At 46.3% G+C, this 19859-nt stretch overlaps 1 protein-coding gene across 1 annotated transcript in view; it reads right to left on the bottom strand.

Annotated features, from left to right (window-relative positions):
• C1H1orf146 (chromosome 1 C1orf146 homolog) overlaps positions 1-19859 on the bottom strand; it is a 57094-nt gene that overhangs the window by 35056 nt on the left and 2179 nt on the right. The window contains exon 2 of the mRNA XM_078770887.1: positions 6389-6466. Coding sequence (XP_078627013.1) covers positions 6389-6439 — 51 coding nt within the window. The 5' untranslated portion in view covers positions 6440-6466. The remainder of the gene's footprint in view (positions 1-6388; positions 6467-19859) is intronic.

Below are 19859 nucleotides of genomic sequence, written 5' to 3'. Positions count from 1 at the left end.
TTGAAAAAAGTGCAAGGGTGCCAATATTTTTGGCCACGACTGTATATACCTTAGCATAGGTCCGCTCAGATAGCTCAGTGGCTGAGCACTGGCACAGTTCACCAGAGGACTTGGATTTCATTACTGGTTTTGGCTTGCAATTTTCCCACATATTAAGATTGATATACACATGTGTTAATTTATACAGAATGTCCCACAAGTCTGGAACCATCCCATAAAAAAACACTTCATGAATCACTTCCTATTTTTATAATCACACTAGCCGAAAGCACCCGGCATTGCCCGGGTTCTTTTTGAATGAATTTACTACTATAATTCAGCTTTTACTCGCGGCCGTAGAAGATTGACTACTATAATTCAGCTCAGCTTTTAATTGCGAAATGGGCCAGCCCGGCCGAAGCGGCCTCGGCCGGCCTCGTCACCGAGCCTATAACCTTCCCGGGGCCCGTCCCTACATTTTTAGTTCTTTTTGAATGAATTTACTTCGATAATTCAGCTTTTACTCACGGCCGTAGAAGATTGCTACTATAATTCAGCTCAGCTTTTAATTGCGAAATGGGCCCAGCCCGGCCGAAGCGGCCTCAACCAGCCTCGGCACCTAGACTATAACCTTCCTGGGGCCCGTCCCGACATTTTTTGTATTAGAGGTTTTCTCCTATCTTTCACCGTTCAGGAGATTAATGCGTGCAGACAAACAAACAAACAAACAAAAACTTTCTTTTATATATATATAGAAGATAGAAGATAGATAGATTGATAGAAGATAGAAGATATAAATCATGAATTACTTATTTTGCCGGGTGGTTCCAGAGTTATGGGACACCCTGTATTTTGGAATTTTATTGGTCTAAGAGTGAGTTTGGCCTGCAAAGCCAAACACCATCTCATCAACCTCTGGTTTTTATTTTTCATTTTTTGAATGAAGGTTAAGGGGTTGTTACGAGAACGAGATTTCCTTGGCTCTATCGGTAAGAGGAATCTGCCAATACCCTTTCAGCAAGTCAAACTTAGTTACAAATTTAGCTGGGCCTATTCTATCAATACAGTCATCAATCCTCGGGATGGGATATGAGTCGGTCTTGGTCACTGCATTAACCCGTTTTAAATCCGTACAACAACGAAAACTGCCATCGGGTTTTGGAACCAACACACATGGTGAGCTCCATTCACTGCTGCTTGGTTCGATGATGTCATTCTCCAACATATACTGAACCTCCTTCCGAAGATACTCCATCTTCACAGGGTTCATCCGATAGGGGTGTTGTTTCACAGGTGTGGCTTCCCCCACCTCAATATCATGATATACCAGGTCAGTACGACCAGGTACATCTGTGAACAAATGTGCAAATTCAAAAATTAGGCTGGATAGTTGTCCTTGTTGTTCCCTCGTCAAATGACCTAATTTCTCATCTAAATGACTCAACACTTCTGTGTTCGTCAATCTGGGACAAGCCTGGTCATCAAAGTTATCAAACTTCACACAGGCCTCAACCTCTGGATTCTCTTGCACCCCGACGACAGCCACGACAGGTGAGACAGGAACCATTTCTTCCACAGGCTTCCTCTCATGATATTTCTTCAGTCGGTTGACATGACACAGCTGCCGCTTTTTCCGTCAGTCGGGAGTTGTCACCACGTAATCTGTTTCATAAACCCTCCTTTCGATTGCATAGGGACCAAAATATCTAGCCTGTAGTGGCTGACCTGGAACAGGAAGTAACACGAACACTCGGTCTTCAGGACTGAAATTTCTTATCTGAGATTTCTTGTCATGTCTCACTTTCATTTTATCCTGTGTCGCTTTCAGGTTTCTTCTCGCAACTTCACAAGCCTTTGCCAATCTGTGCCTAACCGTTGACACATACTCCACCACTGTTGACTGTGACTCCTCCTGTAGCCACTGTTCTTTCACAAATTTCAACGGTCCTCGCACTGCATGTCCAAACACAAGTTCAAAAGGACTGAACCCCAATGACTCCTGAACAGATTCCCTCATAGCAAACAACAATAAGGGTATTCCTTCATCCCAATCCTTGTCACATTCAAAACAATATGTTCTGATCATATTCTTCAATGTCTGGTGAAACCATTCCAAGGCACCTTGGCTCTCGGGATGGTAAGTACTTGATATTACTTGCTCCACTCCCAACAGGTGTACCACTTGCTGAAAAAGTGTTGACATGAAATTGGAACCCTGATCAGACTGGATGACCTTAGGTAGGCCAATCAAAGTGAAAAATTTAATCAAGGCCTTCACAAAAACTGCCGCAGTAATTGTTCTAAGAGGCACTGCCTCTGGGAACCTTGTGGAAGCGCACATGATGGTCAACAAATACTGATGTCCAGCCTTAATTTTAGGAAAGGGGCCTACACAGTCAATAATGACACGGCTAAATGGCTCTTCAAAAGCTGGAATTGGTTTTAAAGGTGCGGATGGGACTTTCTGATTAGGTTTTCCCACCAGCTGGCAAGAATGGCAAGATTTACAGAACTCCGCCACATCACGTCGCAATCCTGGCCAGAAAAAATGTACCAATATTCTGTCACAGGTCTTATTCACTCCAAGGTGCACAGCCAAAGGTGTCTCATGCTCCAAACTCAATATCTCCTTCCGGTACGGCGGTGGCACCACAATTTGGTAATGAACTTTCCACTCATCGTTTGCTGGCACCTCCGGTGGTCTCCATTTTCTCATGAGTATTTCTCCTTTCATGAAGTAACCAACAGGTATCTTCATAACCTCTTCCTCTGTAACGGCTTTACCAATTAAACTCCGGATCTCCGAATCTCCGTGTTGTTCTTCAACAAGTCTCTTTCGGACCAGCACTGTTTGCTCAACCTCATTCCCAGATATCTACGACGGACACTCCATTTCCTCTTTGGTTCCAGATACCACCTTTTCCTTAAGTTCCTTGATGTCACTCCCTTTCCTATTACCTCTTTCAGAATTTTCCTCCAATACCTCTAAGGAACCCAAATCCACATCACCTTCCTTCTCCTTCTCTTCAGAGCGCTTCCTACCCATAGCACGAGTCACTGCACAGGATGGAAAGATACCCGGAATCTCCTGCTCTAACTGTGCGGTGTTATTTTCCATATTGGGCTTTTCAACCAACATTGGATTACCAGAAACTCGACCACCGGCCAAATCATTCCCGATAATAAAAGAGATTCCCTCTACAGGAAGAGTGGCTTGTAAACCTACGGTGACTGGTCCTGACACCAAATCAGACTTCAAATGGATGACATGAAGTGGAGCTTTAACATAGCCACCAACCCCCTGTAAAAGAACACTAACACCAGTTGCTGTCTTCTCTGACAATGGCAAAATGCCCTCAAGCATCAAAGATTGACGTGCTCCTGTGTCCCTCAATACCCTAACAGGTCTCTGGTTCGTTAATTCTCCATCCAGTGACACAAACCCCTCTGAAATAAAAGGTTTGTAACCCTCTTGAAAAAGGTCGTTCTGTGATGCTGTAACTTTGGCATGGGAACCTTCACAAGGCACTGTCCTCCAAGGACGATTTCTCGCATTTGCCAATGCATTCGGAGTTGTACTAGTCTGACTCCGCTCCTGATTTTTCCTTTTCAGGGCGTAACATTGGGACAGGTTTCTTGCAAAAAGCGCAGGTAGGCCCGGAGGAAAAACTCGTCGTCTGCCTCGGGCCCCCCGGAAGACAAGTCTGTCTTGGAACTGTAGTCTTCTGAGCCCTAAAAGTCGCGGTATCAGTTTTGTCCCCATAGTCATCTCTCGGCCGCCTCCATGAACATTTGTTCTCCGCCCCTGATTTACCACAACTCCCCTGGCTAACTCGAGGCGGGAAGTTAGGTTTGTGGAACCCCATCCTGTGTGTCAAAGCATTGTCATCTGCCATGGTTGCTGCCTCATACAACTCTGGTACTTTCTTTTCATCCAGATGTACTTTAATGTCCGCGTGGACACACTGTTTGAATTCCTCCACCAAGATCAATTTTCGCAACAGTTTCAAGTCTTTCCCAATCTCCTTCGAGTCACACCACCTATCAAACATGGTTTCCTTCATTCTGGCAAACTCCACATGGGTCTCACTCTCCCTCTTCTTGGCATTCCTGAATTTTTGCCGGTAAGCTTCAGGGACCAATTCATAGGCTTTGAGAATGGTTTTCTTCACTATCTCATAATCTGCACATTGGTCAATAGGTAAAGCCGAATAGATATCTTGAGCTTTACCCACCAAAACACTTTGCACGAACATAGTCCAGGACCCCACAGGCCATTTTAGCATTTGAGCCACTTTCTCAAAGTATAAAAAAAACTTGGCTACCTCCTTTTCATTGAAGGGTGGAACCAGCCTCACCTGCCTACCAACATCCCAAGTGTTCTGACTAGTTGTCAAACTAGCCGGCATGGATACTACTTCTCTCCGTTCTCCCATTAATTCCAGCTCCTTGAGTTTAAGTTTAAGTTCCTTCTGATACTGCATGTCAAGTTCCTTTAACTCCCTTTCGGCTCTCCTTTCCTCTGCTTTTCTTTCTTTCTTCAGCTCTCCTTTCCTCTGCTCTTCTCTCCTCGAGTTCTCGTTCCTGTTCTGCTCTTCTTTCCTCGAGTTCCTTTTCAGCTCTCCTTTCCTCTGCTCTTCTCTCCTCGAGTTCTTTTTCAGCTCTCCTTTCCTCTGCTCTTTCCTCTGCTCTTCTTTCTTCTTCAGCTCTCCTTTCCTCTGCTCTTCTCTCCTCGAGTTCTTCTTCAGCTCTCCTTTCCTCTGCTCTTCTCTCCTCGAGTTCTTTTTCAGCTCTCCTTTCATCTGCTTTTAACCTTTCCTGGCTCTGAAGTTGCATCTCCATTTTCCGGAGCTCCACATTTTCTTTTTCCTCGGGTAACCAATCCAAGGCTACCTCTTTCCATGTTCCTTGTCCCACCAGAGATTCTACCACCAATGTCTGCATCTCTGCTTTCTTCATATTAACTCGGACCTCCAAGTTAAAATATTTGGCCAATATCAAGAGTTCCGATCTTTTAAACGCTTGGAACTGTGCCTCATTAGGGGACGCCGCAAACTTTTCTGCGTCAAACACCATGATGACTATCAGTTAGCACCTGTTAACCTTCACACAAAAAAATTTCAAATTTTTTTTTTTTTGAAAAATTTGGGAATGTTAGAAAAATTCCAAATTGGGGAATTTTGGTAATGTTAGAGAATTCTATCCCGGACGAAATTGTTCGTGAATTTAATCCCGGACGAGCCCCCAATTTCTGTAACATGCTCCTCCCCAAACCCCGGTCACGGTGTACCTCCGAGCCCCGAGAGGAGTCACGGCAGAAAGATGTGTTATTCTGTATGTCAAAGATCAATGGTGAAACCACACCAATGGTTATCAACAAACAAGTATTGTATTAAGATCACACAAGAATAACAGTACAACAACAATAGCAATCAATTGTACAACCAATATATATTTCCTACGATGGTACCATCAGGTTCGTACAATATAACTCACTGTGCTCCAAGTGAGCGATAAGAAGAACATTCCCAATGTCTCTATTCCGACATCAAGCCAAAGTCCATCCGCTCCAGTAATCATCAGAACAATGTCTAATCGAGACCAGAATCCCGTTCGGATGGCAGTCACAATCACGCGGCCAAAGCTGCGCAAAGGCGACTGGGAAATCACACCCTCGGGTCTGGACGTTCCACGGCTCCCACTCGGCGAACCGCAGATTTCCCCTCAAAAGTCACGTTGCACACACACACCAGATTAATGTCTGAATGCAGTGAAAATGGTTGAAGCAAAGTGGAAAACCTTTCGCGATGCGCAAAGCGCGCGAGTCAAAATGGCCGACGGCCCGTTCTCGTGGCGTAACGGCACTCTGATGATCCTCTCCGGAATCAACCGCAAAACCTGTCATGCAGGTTTACCTGTCATAGTGATGACAACTCTGTCGCAGGAATCCCTTTCCCGGGAAACCCAAAGTTCACTCCTGACCCTCGTTCGCCAATCGTTCGCTCCAGACCTCAAAGCAGCTAGGCTTCTTGTCCGACTCACTCGCTCCGCCTTCTCTTCCTCCTTCTCCTCTTCGTCGTCGTCCGGTTCCGGTTTCATTTAAAACATTAACTTTTTTACCTTTTGAAAATAGTAATCTCATTTTCCCTTAAACGTCAACAATAATAGTACATGGAATGAAAAATGTTTACAGTGGATGAAAACCACAACAACGGAAGTGACGAATCCGTAACACATGGAACAAGCCAGTTGTTATTGGTCGCTTTCAGAAAGTCATTGATGAGCCGGCTGGGTTTTTACCGACAATCCAACATCAAAAAGGTTTATTCATCGATGCAAACTGTAAAGTTAAACTAACAGGATCGCTCGGTGGTGTGACACAACAAGGAGTCGACAACAACACAACAACCTGCAGACAAGAGCTGACGATGGCAGTCACATGTTGGGCTTCTCCCTCCATCACGAGACCATTAGGGTTCAGAATTTCCTGTAAAAACAACAACATCGAAACATCATCCTTCAAACAAGGCCACAGTTATACTTGATCATATCAACATTGCATTTGTCACAAGACAATCTGCTAATGTCATGTACTCCCGTTAAACAGACAATTGAACTCTCAGACCTGCACCGTATTGGAATATTGTAATGAATGAAGTTTTCTTGGAATTGGTCACTGAGAAATGATTCCATTTTAGAAATGGCTCTGTGGACACCCGATCATAAAGGAGACCACTCCTCACACGACGGCATACACGCGTTTACGTACGATGTAAACAGCTCCTCGTGGAACGCAGACATCCTTACTATAATTCATGGACCGGTGTTTGTTTGTTGCTCTACTCCTCCTGTAGTTGTGGCCTGATTACACCCAAACTTGCTACATAGTATTAGTACGATCCCAATTCGTGTATAGGGGTGTTTTATATTTGCCGGTGGTCTTGGACTTGGGAGTGGAGTGAGGTGGGGGGGGGGGGGGGGGTATGTGGGGAGGTACAAATTCTCTATGTAGATGGTCAGATTTCAAAATCACAGACTGGTCAAACAAGTGGAACATGTCTTTCAATCCTGACAAATCTCACACTCTCACTATATCTCTCCGAAAAAACCGACTGGACAACCCTCCCATCCACTTTCTCAACAATCCTCTCCAAGAAGTTCTGTCGCTCAAGCTTTTGGGTCTCACTATCTGCCATGATCTTTCTTGGGAAAATCACATTTCCAAGCTGGCCTCCAAAGCCAGTCGTCGACTGGGCATCCTCCGTCGTGCGAAGTCCTTCCTTGGCACACCTGAGCTCCTCACCACATACAAGGCTTTCATCCGCAGCTCAATGGAGTACTGCTCTCCCCTCTGGGCTGGTGCTCCTGCCTCACACCTAGCTCGTCTTCACGCTGTTGAAACCAAAGCTTACAGAATCATTGGAATCTCCGGCGATATCGCTAACTCTGAGGGCCTTACACTCACTCACTACAGCCAAGTTGGTGGACTTTGTCTTCTACCGACTCCTCTCCAGCTTCCCCCCCCCCCCCCCCCCCCAGCTCTATCTGTGCTCTCTCCCCCAAATATTCCTACAGGTCGCACAAGATCTGCCAGCAACCCTCTTGTGCTAAAACTGCCAAAATCTCGGCTCTCTGCTCACCTTCACTCTTTCATTCCTCTTTTCTCCCACCTCTGGAACAAACTCCCACACTCCCTTCAATCCCTCTCCTCCCTCCAGGTCTTTAAAACAGCTGTTCACCACCATCTCTTATTTCCACCATCCCAAACCTTGATCTTTTCTACCCCCGTTAATTCACCCCAGATCCACTTTTTTGAAATACCGATTTCTTTCCTGGAAGTCCTCGCAGTGTCCATGTGTTTTATACCTCTCCCATCCCCCACCCTTACCATGACCCCCCTCCAACCCTCTCCCTCCCACCCTTCCCATTCCCCCCCTCCTCCAAGCCCTCTCCCTCCCACGGATCTTCCGTTGTCCCTGTTCCCTGCTGTTGTACTTGTGTGCTTTCCTCTCTCTTCCCATCTTGTCTCCCGCTCCCTTTATTGTATGTTTTGTGTGTCGGTATCTTTTATTTTTTTTGGGGATTGATGTTAGCCCTTACACGAGCCTCGATCTTGTATTCCAGGTGAGAGAGGGTATTACAAGTCCTCACCCTTTACAAAACAGTATTCCTGTCCCCACATTTTGCAGTACAGAGGTGTTTTTACCATGCGCTCGCGAAGCAAAAAGCGGGGATAAGCAATCGGGTGCGTACATGTGCCATATGTGTGCCGTACGTGTGCCGAATGTGTGCCGTACGTGTCGTACGTGTCGTACATGTGCCGAATGACGTACGTGTGCCGTGTGACGTACGTGTGCCGTGTGACGTACCTGTGTCGTGTGACGGACGTGTGCTGTATGCCGTACGTGTGCCATGTCTGCATATTATTACCCTGTGCTCGCGAAGCGAATAGTGGGGTTAAGCAATCGGTTACGTACGTGTGCCATATGTGTGCCGTACATGTGCCGTACATGTGCCGTACATGTGCCGTACATGTGCCGTGTCTGCATTTAAAAAAATAATTTTCTCGGCAACCGTTTTTTTTATTGTATACAAGATCGAGGCTCGTGAAAGAGCGACCATTAATCACACAGAAAGACAAACAGACACATAAAACAAATAACATCGGGAGCGGTAGACCAGATGGGGAGAGAGGGGGAAGGACACAAACACAACATTTGAGAGCAGGGACCGAGAGACATGGAGACATCGAGAGAACTGTGGGAGGGAGAGGGCTTTGGGGGGGAGGCATGGGAAGGGTGGGGGTGGGAGAGGTATAAAACATATGGACACTGCCAGGACTTCCAGGAAAGAAGTTGGAATTTCAAACAAGGTGGATCTGGGGTGAATTAGTGGGGGTAGAAAAGATCAAGGTTTTGGATGGGGGAAGATAAGAGATGGTGGTGAACAGCTGTTTTAAAGACCTGGAGGGAGGAGAGGGATTGAAGGGAGTGTGGGAGTTTGTTCCAGAGGCGGGAGAAAAGAGGAATGAAAGAGTGAAGGTGAGCAGAGAGCCGAGATTTCGGCAGTTTAACCATCAGAGGGTAGCTGGCAGATCTTGTGCGACCTGTTGGAATATTTGGGGGACAGAGCACAGAGAGAGCTGGGGGAGCAAGGCCGGAGAGGAGTCGGTAGAAGACAGAAAGACCACCTACCTGCCTGCGGTGAGTGAGTGAAAGGCCCTCAGAGATAGCTTCATCGCGGGAGATTCCAATGATTCTGAAAGCTTTGGATTCAACAGCGTGAAGCCGAGCCAGGTGTGAGGCAGGAGCACCAGCCCATAGGGGAGAACAGTATTCCATTGAGCTGCAGATGAAAGCCTTGTATGTGGTGAGGAGCTCAGGTGTGCCTAGGAAGGACTTCGCACGACGGAGGATGCCCAGTCGGCGACTGACTTTGGAGGCCAGCTTGGAAATGTGGTTTTCCCAAGAAAGATCATGGCAGATAGTGAGACCCAAAAGCTTGAGCGACAGAACTTCTTGGAGAGGATTGTTGAGAAAGTAGATGGGAGGGTTGTCCAGTCGATCTTTTCGGAGAGACATAGTAAGAGTGTGAGATTTGTCAGGATTGAAAGACATGTTCCACTTGTTTGACCAGTCTGTGATTTTGTCCAGCAACCGTTGGTCCAATTGACATGAAATTTTAACGTAGGAGCGCCTCTGCCTGTATATTTTTTTGCTGATGATTGTGACGCCATAGGTCACGTGGTTTCGGACGCCATCTTGGAAAAACGTTACACCTCTATGTCTCCCAAACCGCACAATGGAAAAAATTGAAACATGTCTCATTGTCAAGTACACCCCATGGGGAATAAGATATGTTAAGAATGATCTCATAGGTGCCTCCATTATGATGTCATAATTGACAAGTACAACACTTGATCTGATCAGTATGAAAAAAAATTCCTCTGCAACTGTTAGTCCGATGAACACGAAATTTTCAGAATATGAGCAGCTCCTCCTGTACAATTGTTCTAATGATAATTATGACGTCATAGTTCACGTGGTACAGGCACCATCTCGGAAAAATCGAAAAAGGTTACACCTCTACATCTCCGAAACCGCTCCATGGAGAAAATTGAAACATGGCTCATTGTCAAGTACTCCCCTTGGGGAATAAGATATGTTAATGATGATGTCATTGGTGCTGTAATTATGACGTTATAATTTGACAGGGACAACGCTTAGCCTGATCAGTTTGAAATTTATTGAGCGTAATCTATGCAACAATTATATTAGAGAATATAAATTTATGATGTCATCGCTCACATGGTCTGGCGGTCATATTGGATCAAAGGAAAAAAAAAACCTTTAAAAACAGAAGAGTTGGCTCGCACTAAGTTGACTGCGCAGGGTAAGTATTCGATGAATACCATCCAGTTCACTTTATGTAGCAGGCATGTTTTTGCTTCAGCAACGTAACCCGGGTTATTTTTTATTTTTCGGGAGCGATTGAGGGAGTTTGTCAGTTGCCTATACACCGCCAAATAAAGGTATGTGTCAGAAGAATGTGTTGCATGCTCATAACAAAGTCGCCCGCATGGCGGGTAATCCGCTAGTGTTCAATAGTTATGAACTCAGGAATGAGGAATTTCATAATTGATTGCGAGACTTGTAAACTGCATGACTGTGTGTGTACTCACATTGAATTTATTAACGTGTAATAAGTCTTATTTCGATGTCGATCTCCCATGGGTTCCGACTTCCGACAAAAGATGAAACGAGACACCGTTTTGGGATTGTAGTTTGTGAACCGCACCTGTCATACCCACACAAGGGAGTGCAGACATGGCCCAGTACCGTACTGGGTTTTTTTATTAACTTTGTGCGGACAGAACGCTCTGTGGGTAGACCGAGCTGCATGTGAGGTCAATGGCAAATGTGTCGATATACAGACTTGGCATTTAATATGGATTTTTTTTTTTTGTGGGGGTGAACTTACTTTTCAAGATGTCTTAGAACCAAAAGTTCATTGGAATTATGTTTAAATTATTCTAGATTTTGTTAATGTGACCTTTAAAAGAAACAAAAACCACATTTGACATTTCGAAACAAATAAATTGATCCTTGAAAGTGATGGAAACTGATATCGAACTCAATTCATGGACAGTACTGTGTTAAACTTCTGTACGTTTTCCAGAAGTATCTCTTTATTTTGCACATTAGCCAAAAAATTATTTAACAAAAACAAAAGTTAAATTACGACTGGGATTACGGACAGTAAAATTACAGTTCAGTACTTCGTGTAACCCCCACGAGCATTCAGGAGAGTACGTACACGTTGAGGCATGCTGTTCACGAGATTTGCCAAGGTTTGGACATGAATCGCTTGCCATGCAGTTACAATAGCCTGCTGCAATTCATGCACAGAGGCAGGCTGCTGGTCCAAGTGGTCGATTTGGCGCGTTAATTCTGCCCACAAGTTCTCTTTCGGATTCATATCCGGGGACATGGCAGGCCACTCCATATGCTCTACACCACGGTCAGCAAGAAAGTGTTGGATCATGCGAGCACGATGAGGCCGTGCATTGTCATCTTGGAAGACAAAGTTTCCTTGAAAGGCTACACGAGCAAATGGAAGCAATGTTTCTTCCAGAATGGCCCTGTACTTGAACTGGTTCAGGTTTCCATTCAGAACAACCAGGTCAGTTTTGCCCCCTGCATGAAAAGCAGCCCAAACGGTCACCCCACCACCTCCAGCTTGGACTCTTGGCACTATACAATCTTTGTTGTAGGCTTCATGCACTTGTCTGCGCACTCGGACGCGGCCATCTTGACGATAGACCAGAAATCTAGACTCGCCACTGAAGTTCACATGATTCCAGTGTCCTGGCTGCCATTGACGGTGCTCTCTGGCCCACTGCAATTGGCGCTGGCGGTGTTGTCTGGTCAGGCGTGGCTTTCTCAGGGGATGCCTGGCCCGATAGCCTGCTTGAACCAGTCGTTGGTTGACTAGCCTTCTGGATACAGGCACATTTGTCAGTTGCTGCCACTCAGCCCTAAGCCGATTAGCTGACTTGGTACGGCCATTGCGGACTAACCGGTGCAGCTGGCGATCATCCCTCCTTGTGGCTCTGCGGGGATGTCCTGGCCTCGGTATTGGAGTAGGGACACCCCTCTGAGCATTTCGTTTCAGGATCTTTGACACCTGACCTTGAGTGATGCCATACTGCCGAGCAATAGCACGCTCTTTAATGCTGTAATTTCGTAAAGCCACCACTCCATGACAAACAGCATTGTCGAGTTGACGGACCATCTCCAGAGGAAGCGGCAATAACTTTTGGAGACGTGCAGCAGTTGTTTTCCACTAATACAGAACGCAACAACCCTTGTATAGTGTAGCAGCATAGCAAACCTGTTGTGCATTTTGTGATACAAGCACCAAATTTGGCACAAATGTACATTAATATGTTGCGAACATTTTCAGATATTGGGCCACTTGAAATTCCGTAATTATTTTTTTCAAATTTTTTCAAATTTCGTAATTTCAAATTTTTCGGGTGCCACCGTCACAATTTCGGTCTTCGAGGCCGGCCGATATAGTGGGGCGGCTTAGCCCAAATATTCAAAAGAATTGTGCATTTTGTGATACAAGCACCAAATTTGGCACAAATGTACATTAATATGTTGCGAACATTGTGTGGTCAGCAATGAAGACGAGAGTCTGAATTACATGTATGCAAAAGACCTTGTGAACCAGTGAAGCAAATACACGGGTAAGCATGAATTAAATCTAGGGCATGATATAATTTCCATGATGTTTACCTCGACACTCAATGGTGGAAGGAGGTAATGTTTTGATCCCAGCTTGTCTGTATGTCTGTTTGTCTGTTAGTCCACAAATTTCCAGACAAAGCTTGTAGTAGTGGTAGTTGTAGTGGTAGTGGTGATAACAGAAATTGTTATATAGAACTGAACTTATATTATTATTATATGCAGAAAATAACTTCATTTCTATATGCCCTGCAGTGGACAGGTTAATTGGTTTATGCACTGAAGGGGTCACCCTGGTGTGCACTGCTGTGTTCTGCCTCACTGAGTTGTTCAGGTATGATGTACTCAGCACAAGCTTCCGGTCGGCCCGGAGGTGGGGGTGCGGGGCCTGTCACGGAACGTCAAAACAAACGGCCTGCCGGGGCCGCCCAAAAGTCGGGCGTGAGGGGCGCGTCCACTAATGGAACGCCTCTCGCTTCCCAGATCGAGGGCCACGTGGTCAGGAGAACCTCGTCCCTTCCGGTCACACTTTGCCTATCGGCCGGCCTCGAAGACCGAAATTGCGACGGTGTCACCCGAAAAATTTGAAATTACGAAATTTGAAAAAAAAATTACGGAATTTCAAGTGGCCCAATATCTGAAAATGTTCGCAACATATTAATGTACATTTGTGCCAAATTTGGTGCTTGTATCACAAAATGCACAATTCTTTTGAATATTTGGGCTAAGCCGCCCCACTATGTATACCCGACTGTGAAGCCAATCGTCAAATGCACCTGTCCGTACATTTTGCCACGCCACCTGTGATATAATCCTGTTGTTGACTTATTGCTGCGACAGACAATCAGTGACATGGTTCTTTTAACAAATAAATGACCAAAGTGTAAAAGAAACTCACCAGATTGATATACTGAGTTAAGAAAGTAAACCCAATAGTGGGGGGGCCAATGTAGCAGATTGAAATGCCCGGTGAAATTGCTTGTTAATTTTTGGACACTGGTTGGGCTGTCTTTAGGGATGATATAAGTTCTAGAAAAAATATGTCTCCAATTGTTTCAAGTTCTTTATGGCGGCCATTTTGGATTTTCAAAATGGCGGATGTCGAAAACGTAAAATTCCATTATCTTGGCTTCTAAATGACCTAGAGTTTCGATTCTGGTGTCCAGTTGTACATTTTTGGGGATAGAGAATTGAATGAAACCTTCTTTAATAACCTACAAGGGATAAAAATAGGTTTTTATGGCACAGCCGAACCAGTGTCCAAAATCTAACTTAATGCACATCTATCTTAATTGTTATTTGTTATTTGTATGTTCCAGATTCGTGACCCTGAGCTATGATGGAGCCAAAAAGCAAGAAAACCAAGAAAGAAACTGATTTCACACTTTGCATTCAGTGCCAGGATCCCCAAGGTGCACTAGTGACTGAGCCAGCACTGGGCTCATATGCAAAGTTTCTCCAGTTCATCCAGGAGAGGGCACGATATGGTGATGCCGACTTCAAACAGATCAGCGAACGATTAAGCTGTTTCACTGCCACTGACTTGAGGAACAATAAAGCAAAGTGGCACCGGGCATGTTATGGATCTACATGCAACACTGCTCACCTGGAGCGTGCTAGAGTTCGCCACCAGAAAGCCTGCGAACATGGCGACACCCAGCATCTTCATAAGAGGTGTGGACGTCCTTCTTCTGCACCTGCCGCTGCAAGTACCTCAGGTTCTACGCAAGACGAGACTCTTCGCTTCACACGTTCATCATCAACTCCATTCAACAGAGACCTTTGTTTCTTCTGTCAAGAGGTCACTAAGGAAAGTGTACATGTTGTATGCACGTTCAACGCAGGTAAACAGCTGAAGAAAGCTGTTGAAGAAGGCAGCAACCACAAGTGGAAAGTTCAGCTGAGTGCTGCCATCAGTGCACATGATGCTCATGCGATCGACGTCAAGTATCATCTCCCATGCTGGGTGCAGAATGTCCGTGCTCCCAAGAGTGGGACATCAAGTGATGACAAAGAACACATACTGCAAGAAACTAATGTTATCAAAATAGCCGCAGACATTGAGTTTGTCAGCCTTGTTCGCTCTCTACTCCAAGCTGGTGAAATTCTCAACATGTCTGACCTGAAGTCGGTTTACTCCAGGATTCTTGACAATAATGGTGTGCACAATGTCCCATCACCTACTACCCAAGGCATGAAGGAGAAAATCAACTCTCACATTGATGACGTTCACTTCATGAAACCAAAACGTCGAAACGAGTCAGACTGTGTATTCTCCACTGCCGTGCGTGATGTGATGCAGCTGTCGAAGATGCAATGACGAAGACAAATTAAAAAAACATCGAACAACTGTTTGAGAGTGCCTCTGTTCTCCGCAGTGCCATTGCTTGTCAGAACAAGCACCCATGGCAATTTGAAGGAGAAATGAACACTGATGATGCTGAAAAGCATGTACCCAAAGTACTCTATGCTTTCCTCCGCTGGCTACTGGAAGGACCAGCCACGAGCATTGAGCCAGAGACTATGCGCTCAGCCACTATTCATCGAGATGTTATAACCATCAGTCAGAACATCATGTACGGCTACAAGTCAAAACGCCAAGTCACGTACAAGCCCAAAGAGCCAGATGCACCATTCCGCCATCGCTTAGAATGGCCACAGCAGCTTGCCGTTGCCATTGTAGTCCATCAGTCCACCAGAAACAAGAAGCTTCTGGATTTCCTGCATGGGTTCGGTCTGTCTGTTGATTATAGTCGGATCTTGCGGTTGGAGACACAGCTGGCCAACTCAGTCATAGAGTCTACGACAGAACAGGGTGTATACTTTCCAAGAACCATGCGCATAGGGACGTTTGTCTTCTTTGCAGTGGACAACAGTGACTTCAATGAAGACACACCTGATGGGAAGCGGACACTCCATGCTACAGCCTGGGCACTCTACCAACGACGGGAACATGCACCCTCCACAGATGAACATAGAACACTGACACTACATGACCGAAAGGCCAGACACCGCTCACTCAAGGTTCTGACTGCTCCAGACTTTGTTCCTTGCCAAGCACCAAACAAACAATCTGCCACAGGTACCACGTATAGCTTCAAGACACGGTCAAACCCAGATGTCACCAAGCCGTACTCTGCGACGGACACAGTGTGGCTACTTTCACGCACAATCATGCGAACAGCTGAAGCTGAGGACGTACAAGACGACATCATCCCACCAGATGACCAGCTGCAAGCTGCAGAACCCCAGCATGCTGACCCTGTTGGGTCACTCGTCCACGATCCAAAACAACCACCTGGCAGTAGGATCAAGCATCACGATATCCCAACTTGGACAGCCTACAACTCACTGCTCTCCTCTTCGAAGCCTCTGACAGAGGTCAACGCCCTGCCATTGGTAGCAGCACCAGCCCATGAATGGCAAACACTGATAACAGTCTTGAAACAGACACAGCAAATCAACTGCATGGTCATGGGTCCCGATAGGAAGACAGTGATCACCTTAGACATGGCCCTGTATGAGCGAGCCAAACAGCTGGAGATGACCAGAGATGACTGCAAAGGCAAGTGGGTACTGCGACTAGGGGAGATGCACACTGTGATGGCTGCACTGAGGGCTGCTGGGAATGCCATAGAGGACAGTGGTCTTGACGAGGCTTGGTCTGAGGCTGATATCTATGGCCCAACAACGACCAGACAAATACTGGAAGCCAAGCACATGAAGAGGGCTTTGGAGGCCCACATCACCACTGTCCAAGCCCTCTTCGACCTCTATGTGGACGAATTCTTCCAAGAGCATCCCCATCTGAGGGGCCCATGTACCCAGTCAGCACAACAGGTTGCCCAGAGCTGTCATCTACACAACCGAGAGGAGATGACAAGCGCGCAGAACAACATGCTAGCTGTCCTCGAGTCAAACGAAGTCCTGGAGGCCATGGCAAAGTTTGATGAGAGGAAAGAAGCCAAGAGTCCACTGTTCAAGTTTGTGCGACGCTACATGCGGATGATAATGCTGATATACACATTCATCCGTGCCACCCGTGATGGACAATTTGAGCTTCACCTGTCTTCACTGGATGAGATGTGCATATACTTCTTTGCACATGACAAACAGAAATATGCCAGGCTGACTCCCCGGTACCTTGCAGAGATGAAGGCCCTGAAGATGACAGATCCAGGGATCTACCAAGAGTTCATGGATGGGAACTTCAGTGTCCATAAGAATGAAATCCCCTTCTGTGCTGTAGGTGTGGACCATGCACTGGAGCACATCAACAGGATCATGAAGGTGACAGGGGGTATTGTGGGCATTACCCAGAATGCCAGTGCCCGCGAAAGGTTCTTTCTGACAGCACCAGAGCTGAGTAGGCTTGCTGAAGAAGCCTGTCAGATGGCTGGCTCACAATCAGCTACACGCAAGGAGCACCACGACCTATCAACCACAGTCTGGGCTCGGCAGGAAGACAGCATTCGTCGACTGAAGAATGTGATCAGAGAGTCCATGAATCCCATGACGCATGAGGGTGAAGACCTGACGACTATCATCACCAAGGTGGTGATGCCAGCTGAAGTACAGAAGGATGTCTGCAACCAAGATGAGATTGGTCAGAAAGCGTATAACACGTTTGTTGCAGAGCGCATCAACACAAATGAAATCAACCTTTGGGCCAGAATGGGAAAGGTCAAACTGAAGATGTGGAAGAGTGCCAGGAAAGCTGTGAAGCACAAACTGGCAGACAAGGTTGTAGAGCTGAAAGACGACAGGTCACTGTTTGCGCGCATGCTGATCGTGGCCCGCTCACGACCAGAGATCAACTTGAAGGATGCCATAGGTCAATATGAATTCACCGCGCTTCCACGAACCCTCTTTGCAATGGCTGGGACACTACTACCATGCACAGACAAAAGCAAGCTCATGGGCATCCTAGAAGATCTACCCAAGAAGTCAACTGGCACTGGTCAGCAGCCAGACGACGACAATCCTGAACATACTCCACCCCCTCCCAAGAAGGTGACTGTCATAGACGGCATGGCATTAGTGCAAGCAATGGGTAAGCCACAATGGGTCAAAACATGTGCCCAGTGGGCTGGCCATTTCAATGCAACACTGGACTGCAAGACCAACGGGTATGATGAAGTCCACCTCGTGTTTGACCGATATGATCTGCCAAATTCACTGAAAGAGGCCACACGGGAGAGGCGCCAAGGTGGCAAGCCGCCCACTGCTTACCACGTTCAAGACAGCACCCCGATTGGGAAACTGACAGCAAAACAGTTCCTGTCGCACACCAACACCAAAGATGAGCTAACTGTCTATCTGGCAAAGAAAGCTCTGTGTCACTTTGAGGGGACTACCAAGGTCTTCATCGTCACTTCAAGGCAGGATGTCTTCTCCAACTGCATGGATGTACAGCATCTCCGTAGCTCCCAGGAGGAGGCTGATACGAGGATCTTTCTTCACAGTCTAGATGCCGTCCGAAGAGGTGCAACACAGCTGTACATTCAGTCACCTGATACTGATGTATTCATCCTAGCACTCCACCGGTACCATGAACTATGCAAAGACACATACTTCATCACGGGTGTGGGGAACAAGAAGAGGCAAATCTCACTGGAACCAATAGTACATGAACTTGGTGTCAGGAAGGCTGCAGCCCTACCAGGATTCCATGCATTCACGGGAGCAGACCAGACTGGTCGGTTTGCCGGCAAGGGAAAGCTCACATGTTGGCAAGCCCTCAATAGGTGCTCTGTTGAGGTGGTATCTGCGTTTCATGACCTTGGGGCCTCTGAGGAGCTGAGAGCTGACACAGAAAGTGACATTGAGGCATTTGTATGCCAGCTGTATGAGCCTCGTACTACAGTTGTGGATGTGGGCAAGCTGAGGTGGAGACTGTTTACCAAGAAACAGCTAGAGGCACAGAAGCTGCCACCAACACGGGGAGCTTTACATGAAGCCATTGCTCGTGCACATTTCCAGGCCATGGTGTGGCATCAGGCTGATGTACCGGACCCCCAGCTTCCACAACCAACAGAACATGGATGGAGAGCAGAAGGAGATCAGCTGGTGCCCATCACAACCAAGGACCCTCCAGCCCCAGCTGCCATCACACATCTAATCAAATGTAACTGCAAGAAGACCCAATGCATGTCTCACTGCTCATGCAGGTCTCAGCATCTCAACTGTTCTGAGATGTGTATGTGTGGGGCAGATGAAGAGGTGTGTGGTAACACGGGTCAGGAGCGCCCCATGGGAATCGATAACACTGATGATGAGGAGGATGGAGATCCTTCAATGTAACAATGAACACTGCCAACTAAAAATATTGCACAAAGACATTATAAGTGTACATTTGAACACTAAAGTCCAGCCTTTATGTGATTTAGAAGTGAAAATGATGGAAAAAAATATATATATGTGTTGGCATAAGTGCGTGAAAATCCAAGATGGCTGCCATAAGAACCCTTTTGATCATATGTAGGTGTATAAATGTGTGTTTATTGGATTAAGTATCCGCAAATATGTACATTTGGACACCAAAATTAACACTCTAGGTCATTTAGAAGCCAAGATAATGACAATTTCGGTTTTCAACAAACGCCATTTTGATAATCCAAAATGGCTGCTATAAAGAACTTGAAAAAAATGGAGACATATTTTTTCTACAACTTCTATCATCCCTAAAGACAACCCAACCAGTGTCCACAAATTAACATTTGAATTCAACGGGAAAACATTGGCCCCCCCACTACAAGTCAAGAAAGAAAAAATATACCATATTAAATGCCAAGTCTGTAGTTATACGAAGTGTATCATTATAGGAAACGTGTTGTGGGGAAACGTGTTGTGGGGAAACGTGTTGTGGGGAAACGTGTTGTGGGGAAACGTGTTGTGGGGAAACGTGTTGTGGGGAAACGTGTTGTGGGGAAACGTGTTGTGGGGAAACGTGTTGTGGGGAAACGTGTTGTGGGGAAACGTGCTGTGGGGAAACGTGCTGTGGGGAAACGTGCTGTGGGGAAACGTGCTGTGGGGAAACGTGCTGTGGGGAAACGTGCTGTGGGGAAACGTGCTGTGGGGAAACGTGCTGTGGGGAAACGTGCTGTGGGGAAACGTGCTGTGGGGAAA

This window comes from Myxine glutinosa, chromosome 1, assembly GCF_964187855.1.
Source record: "Myxine glutinosa chromosome 1, kmMyxGlut1.1, whole genome shotgun sequence".
NCBI lineage: Eukaryota > Metazoa > Chordata > Myxini > Myxiniformes > Myxinidae > Myxine > Myxine glutinosa.
Note: the sequence above shows the minus strand (reverse complement) of the source record. Positions and strands in the feature narration are given on the sequence as shown.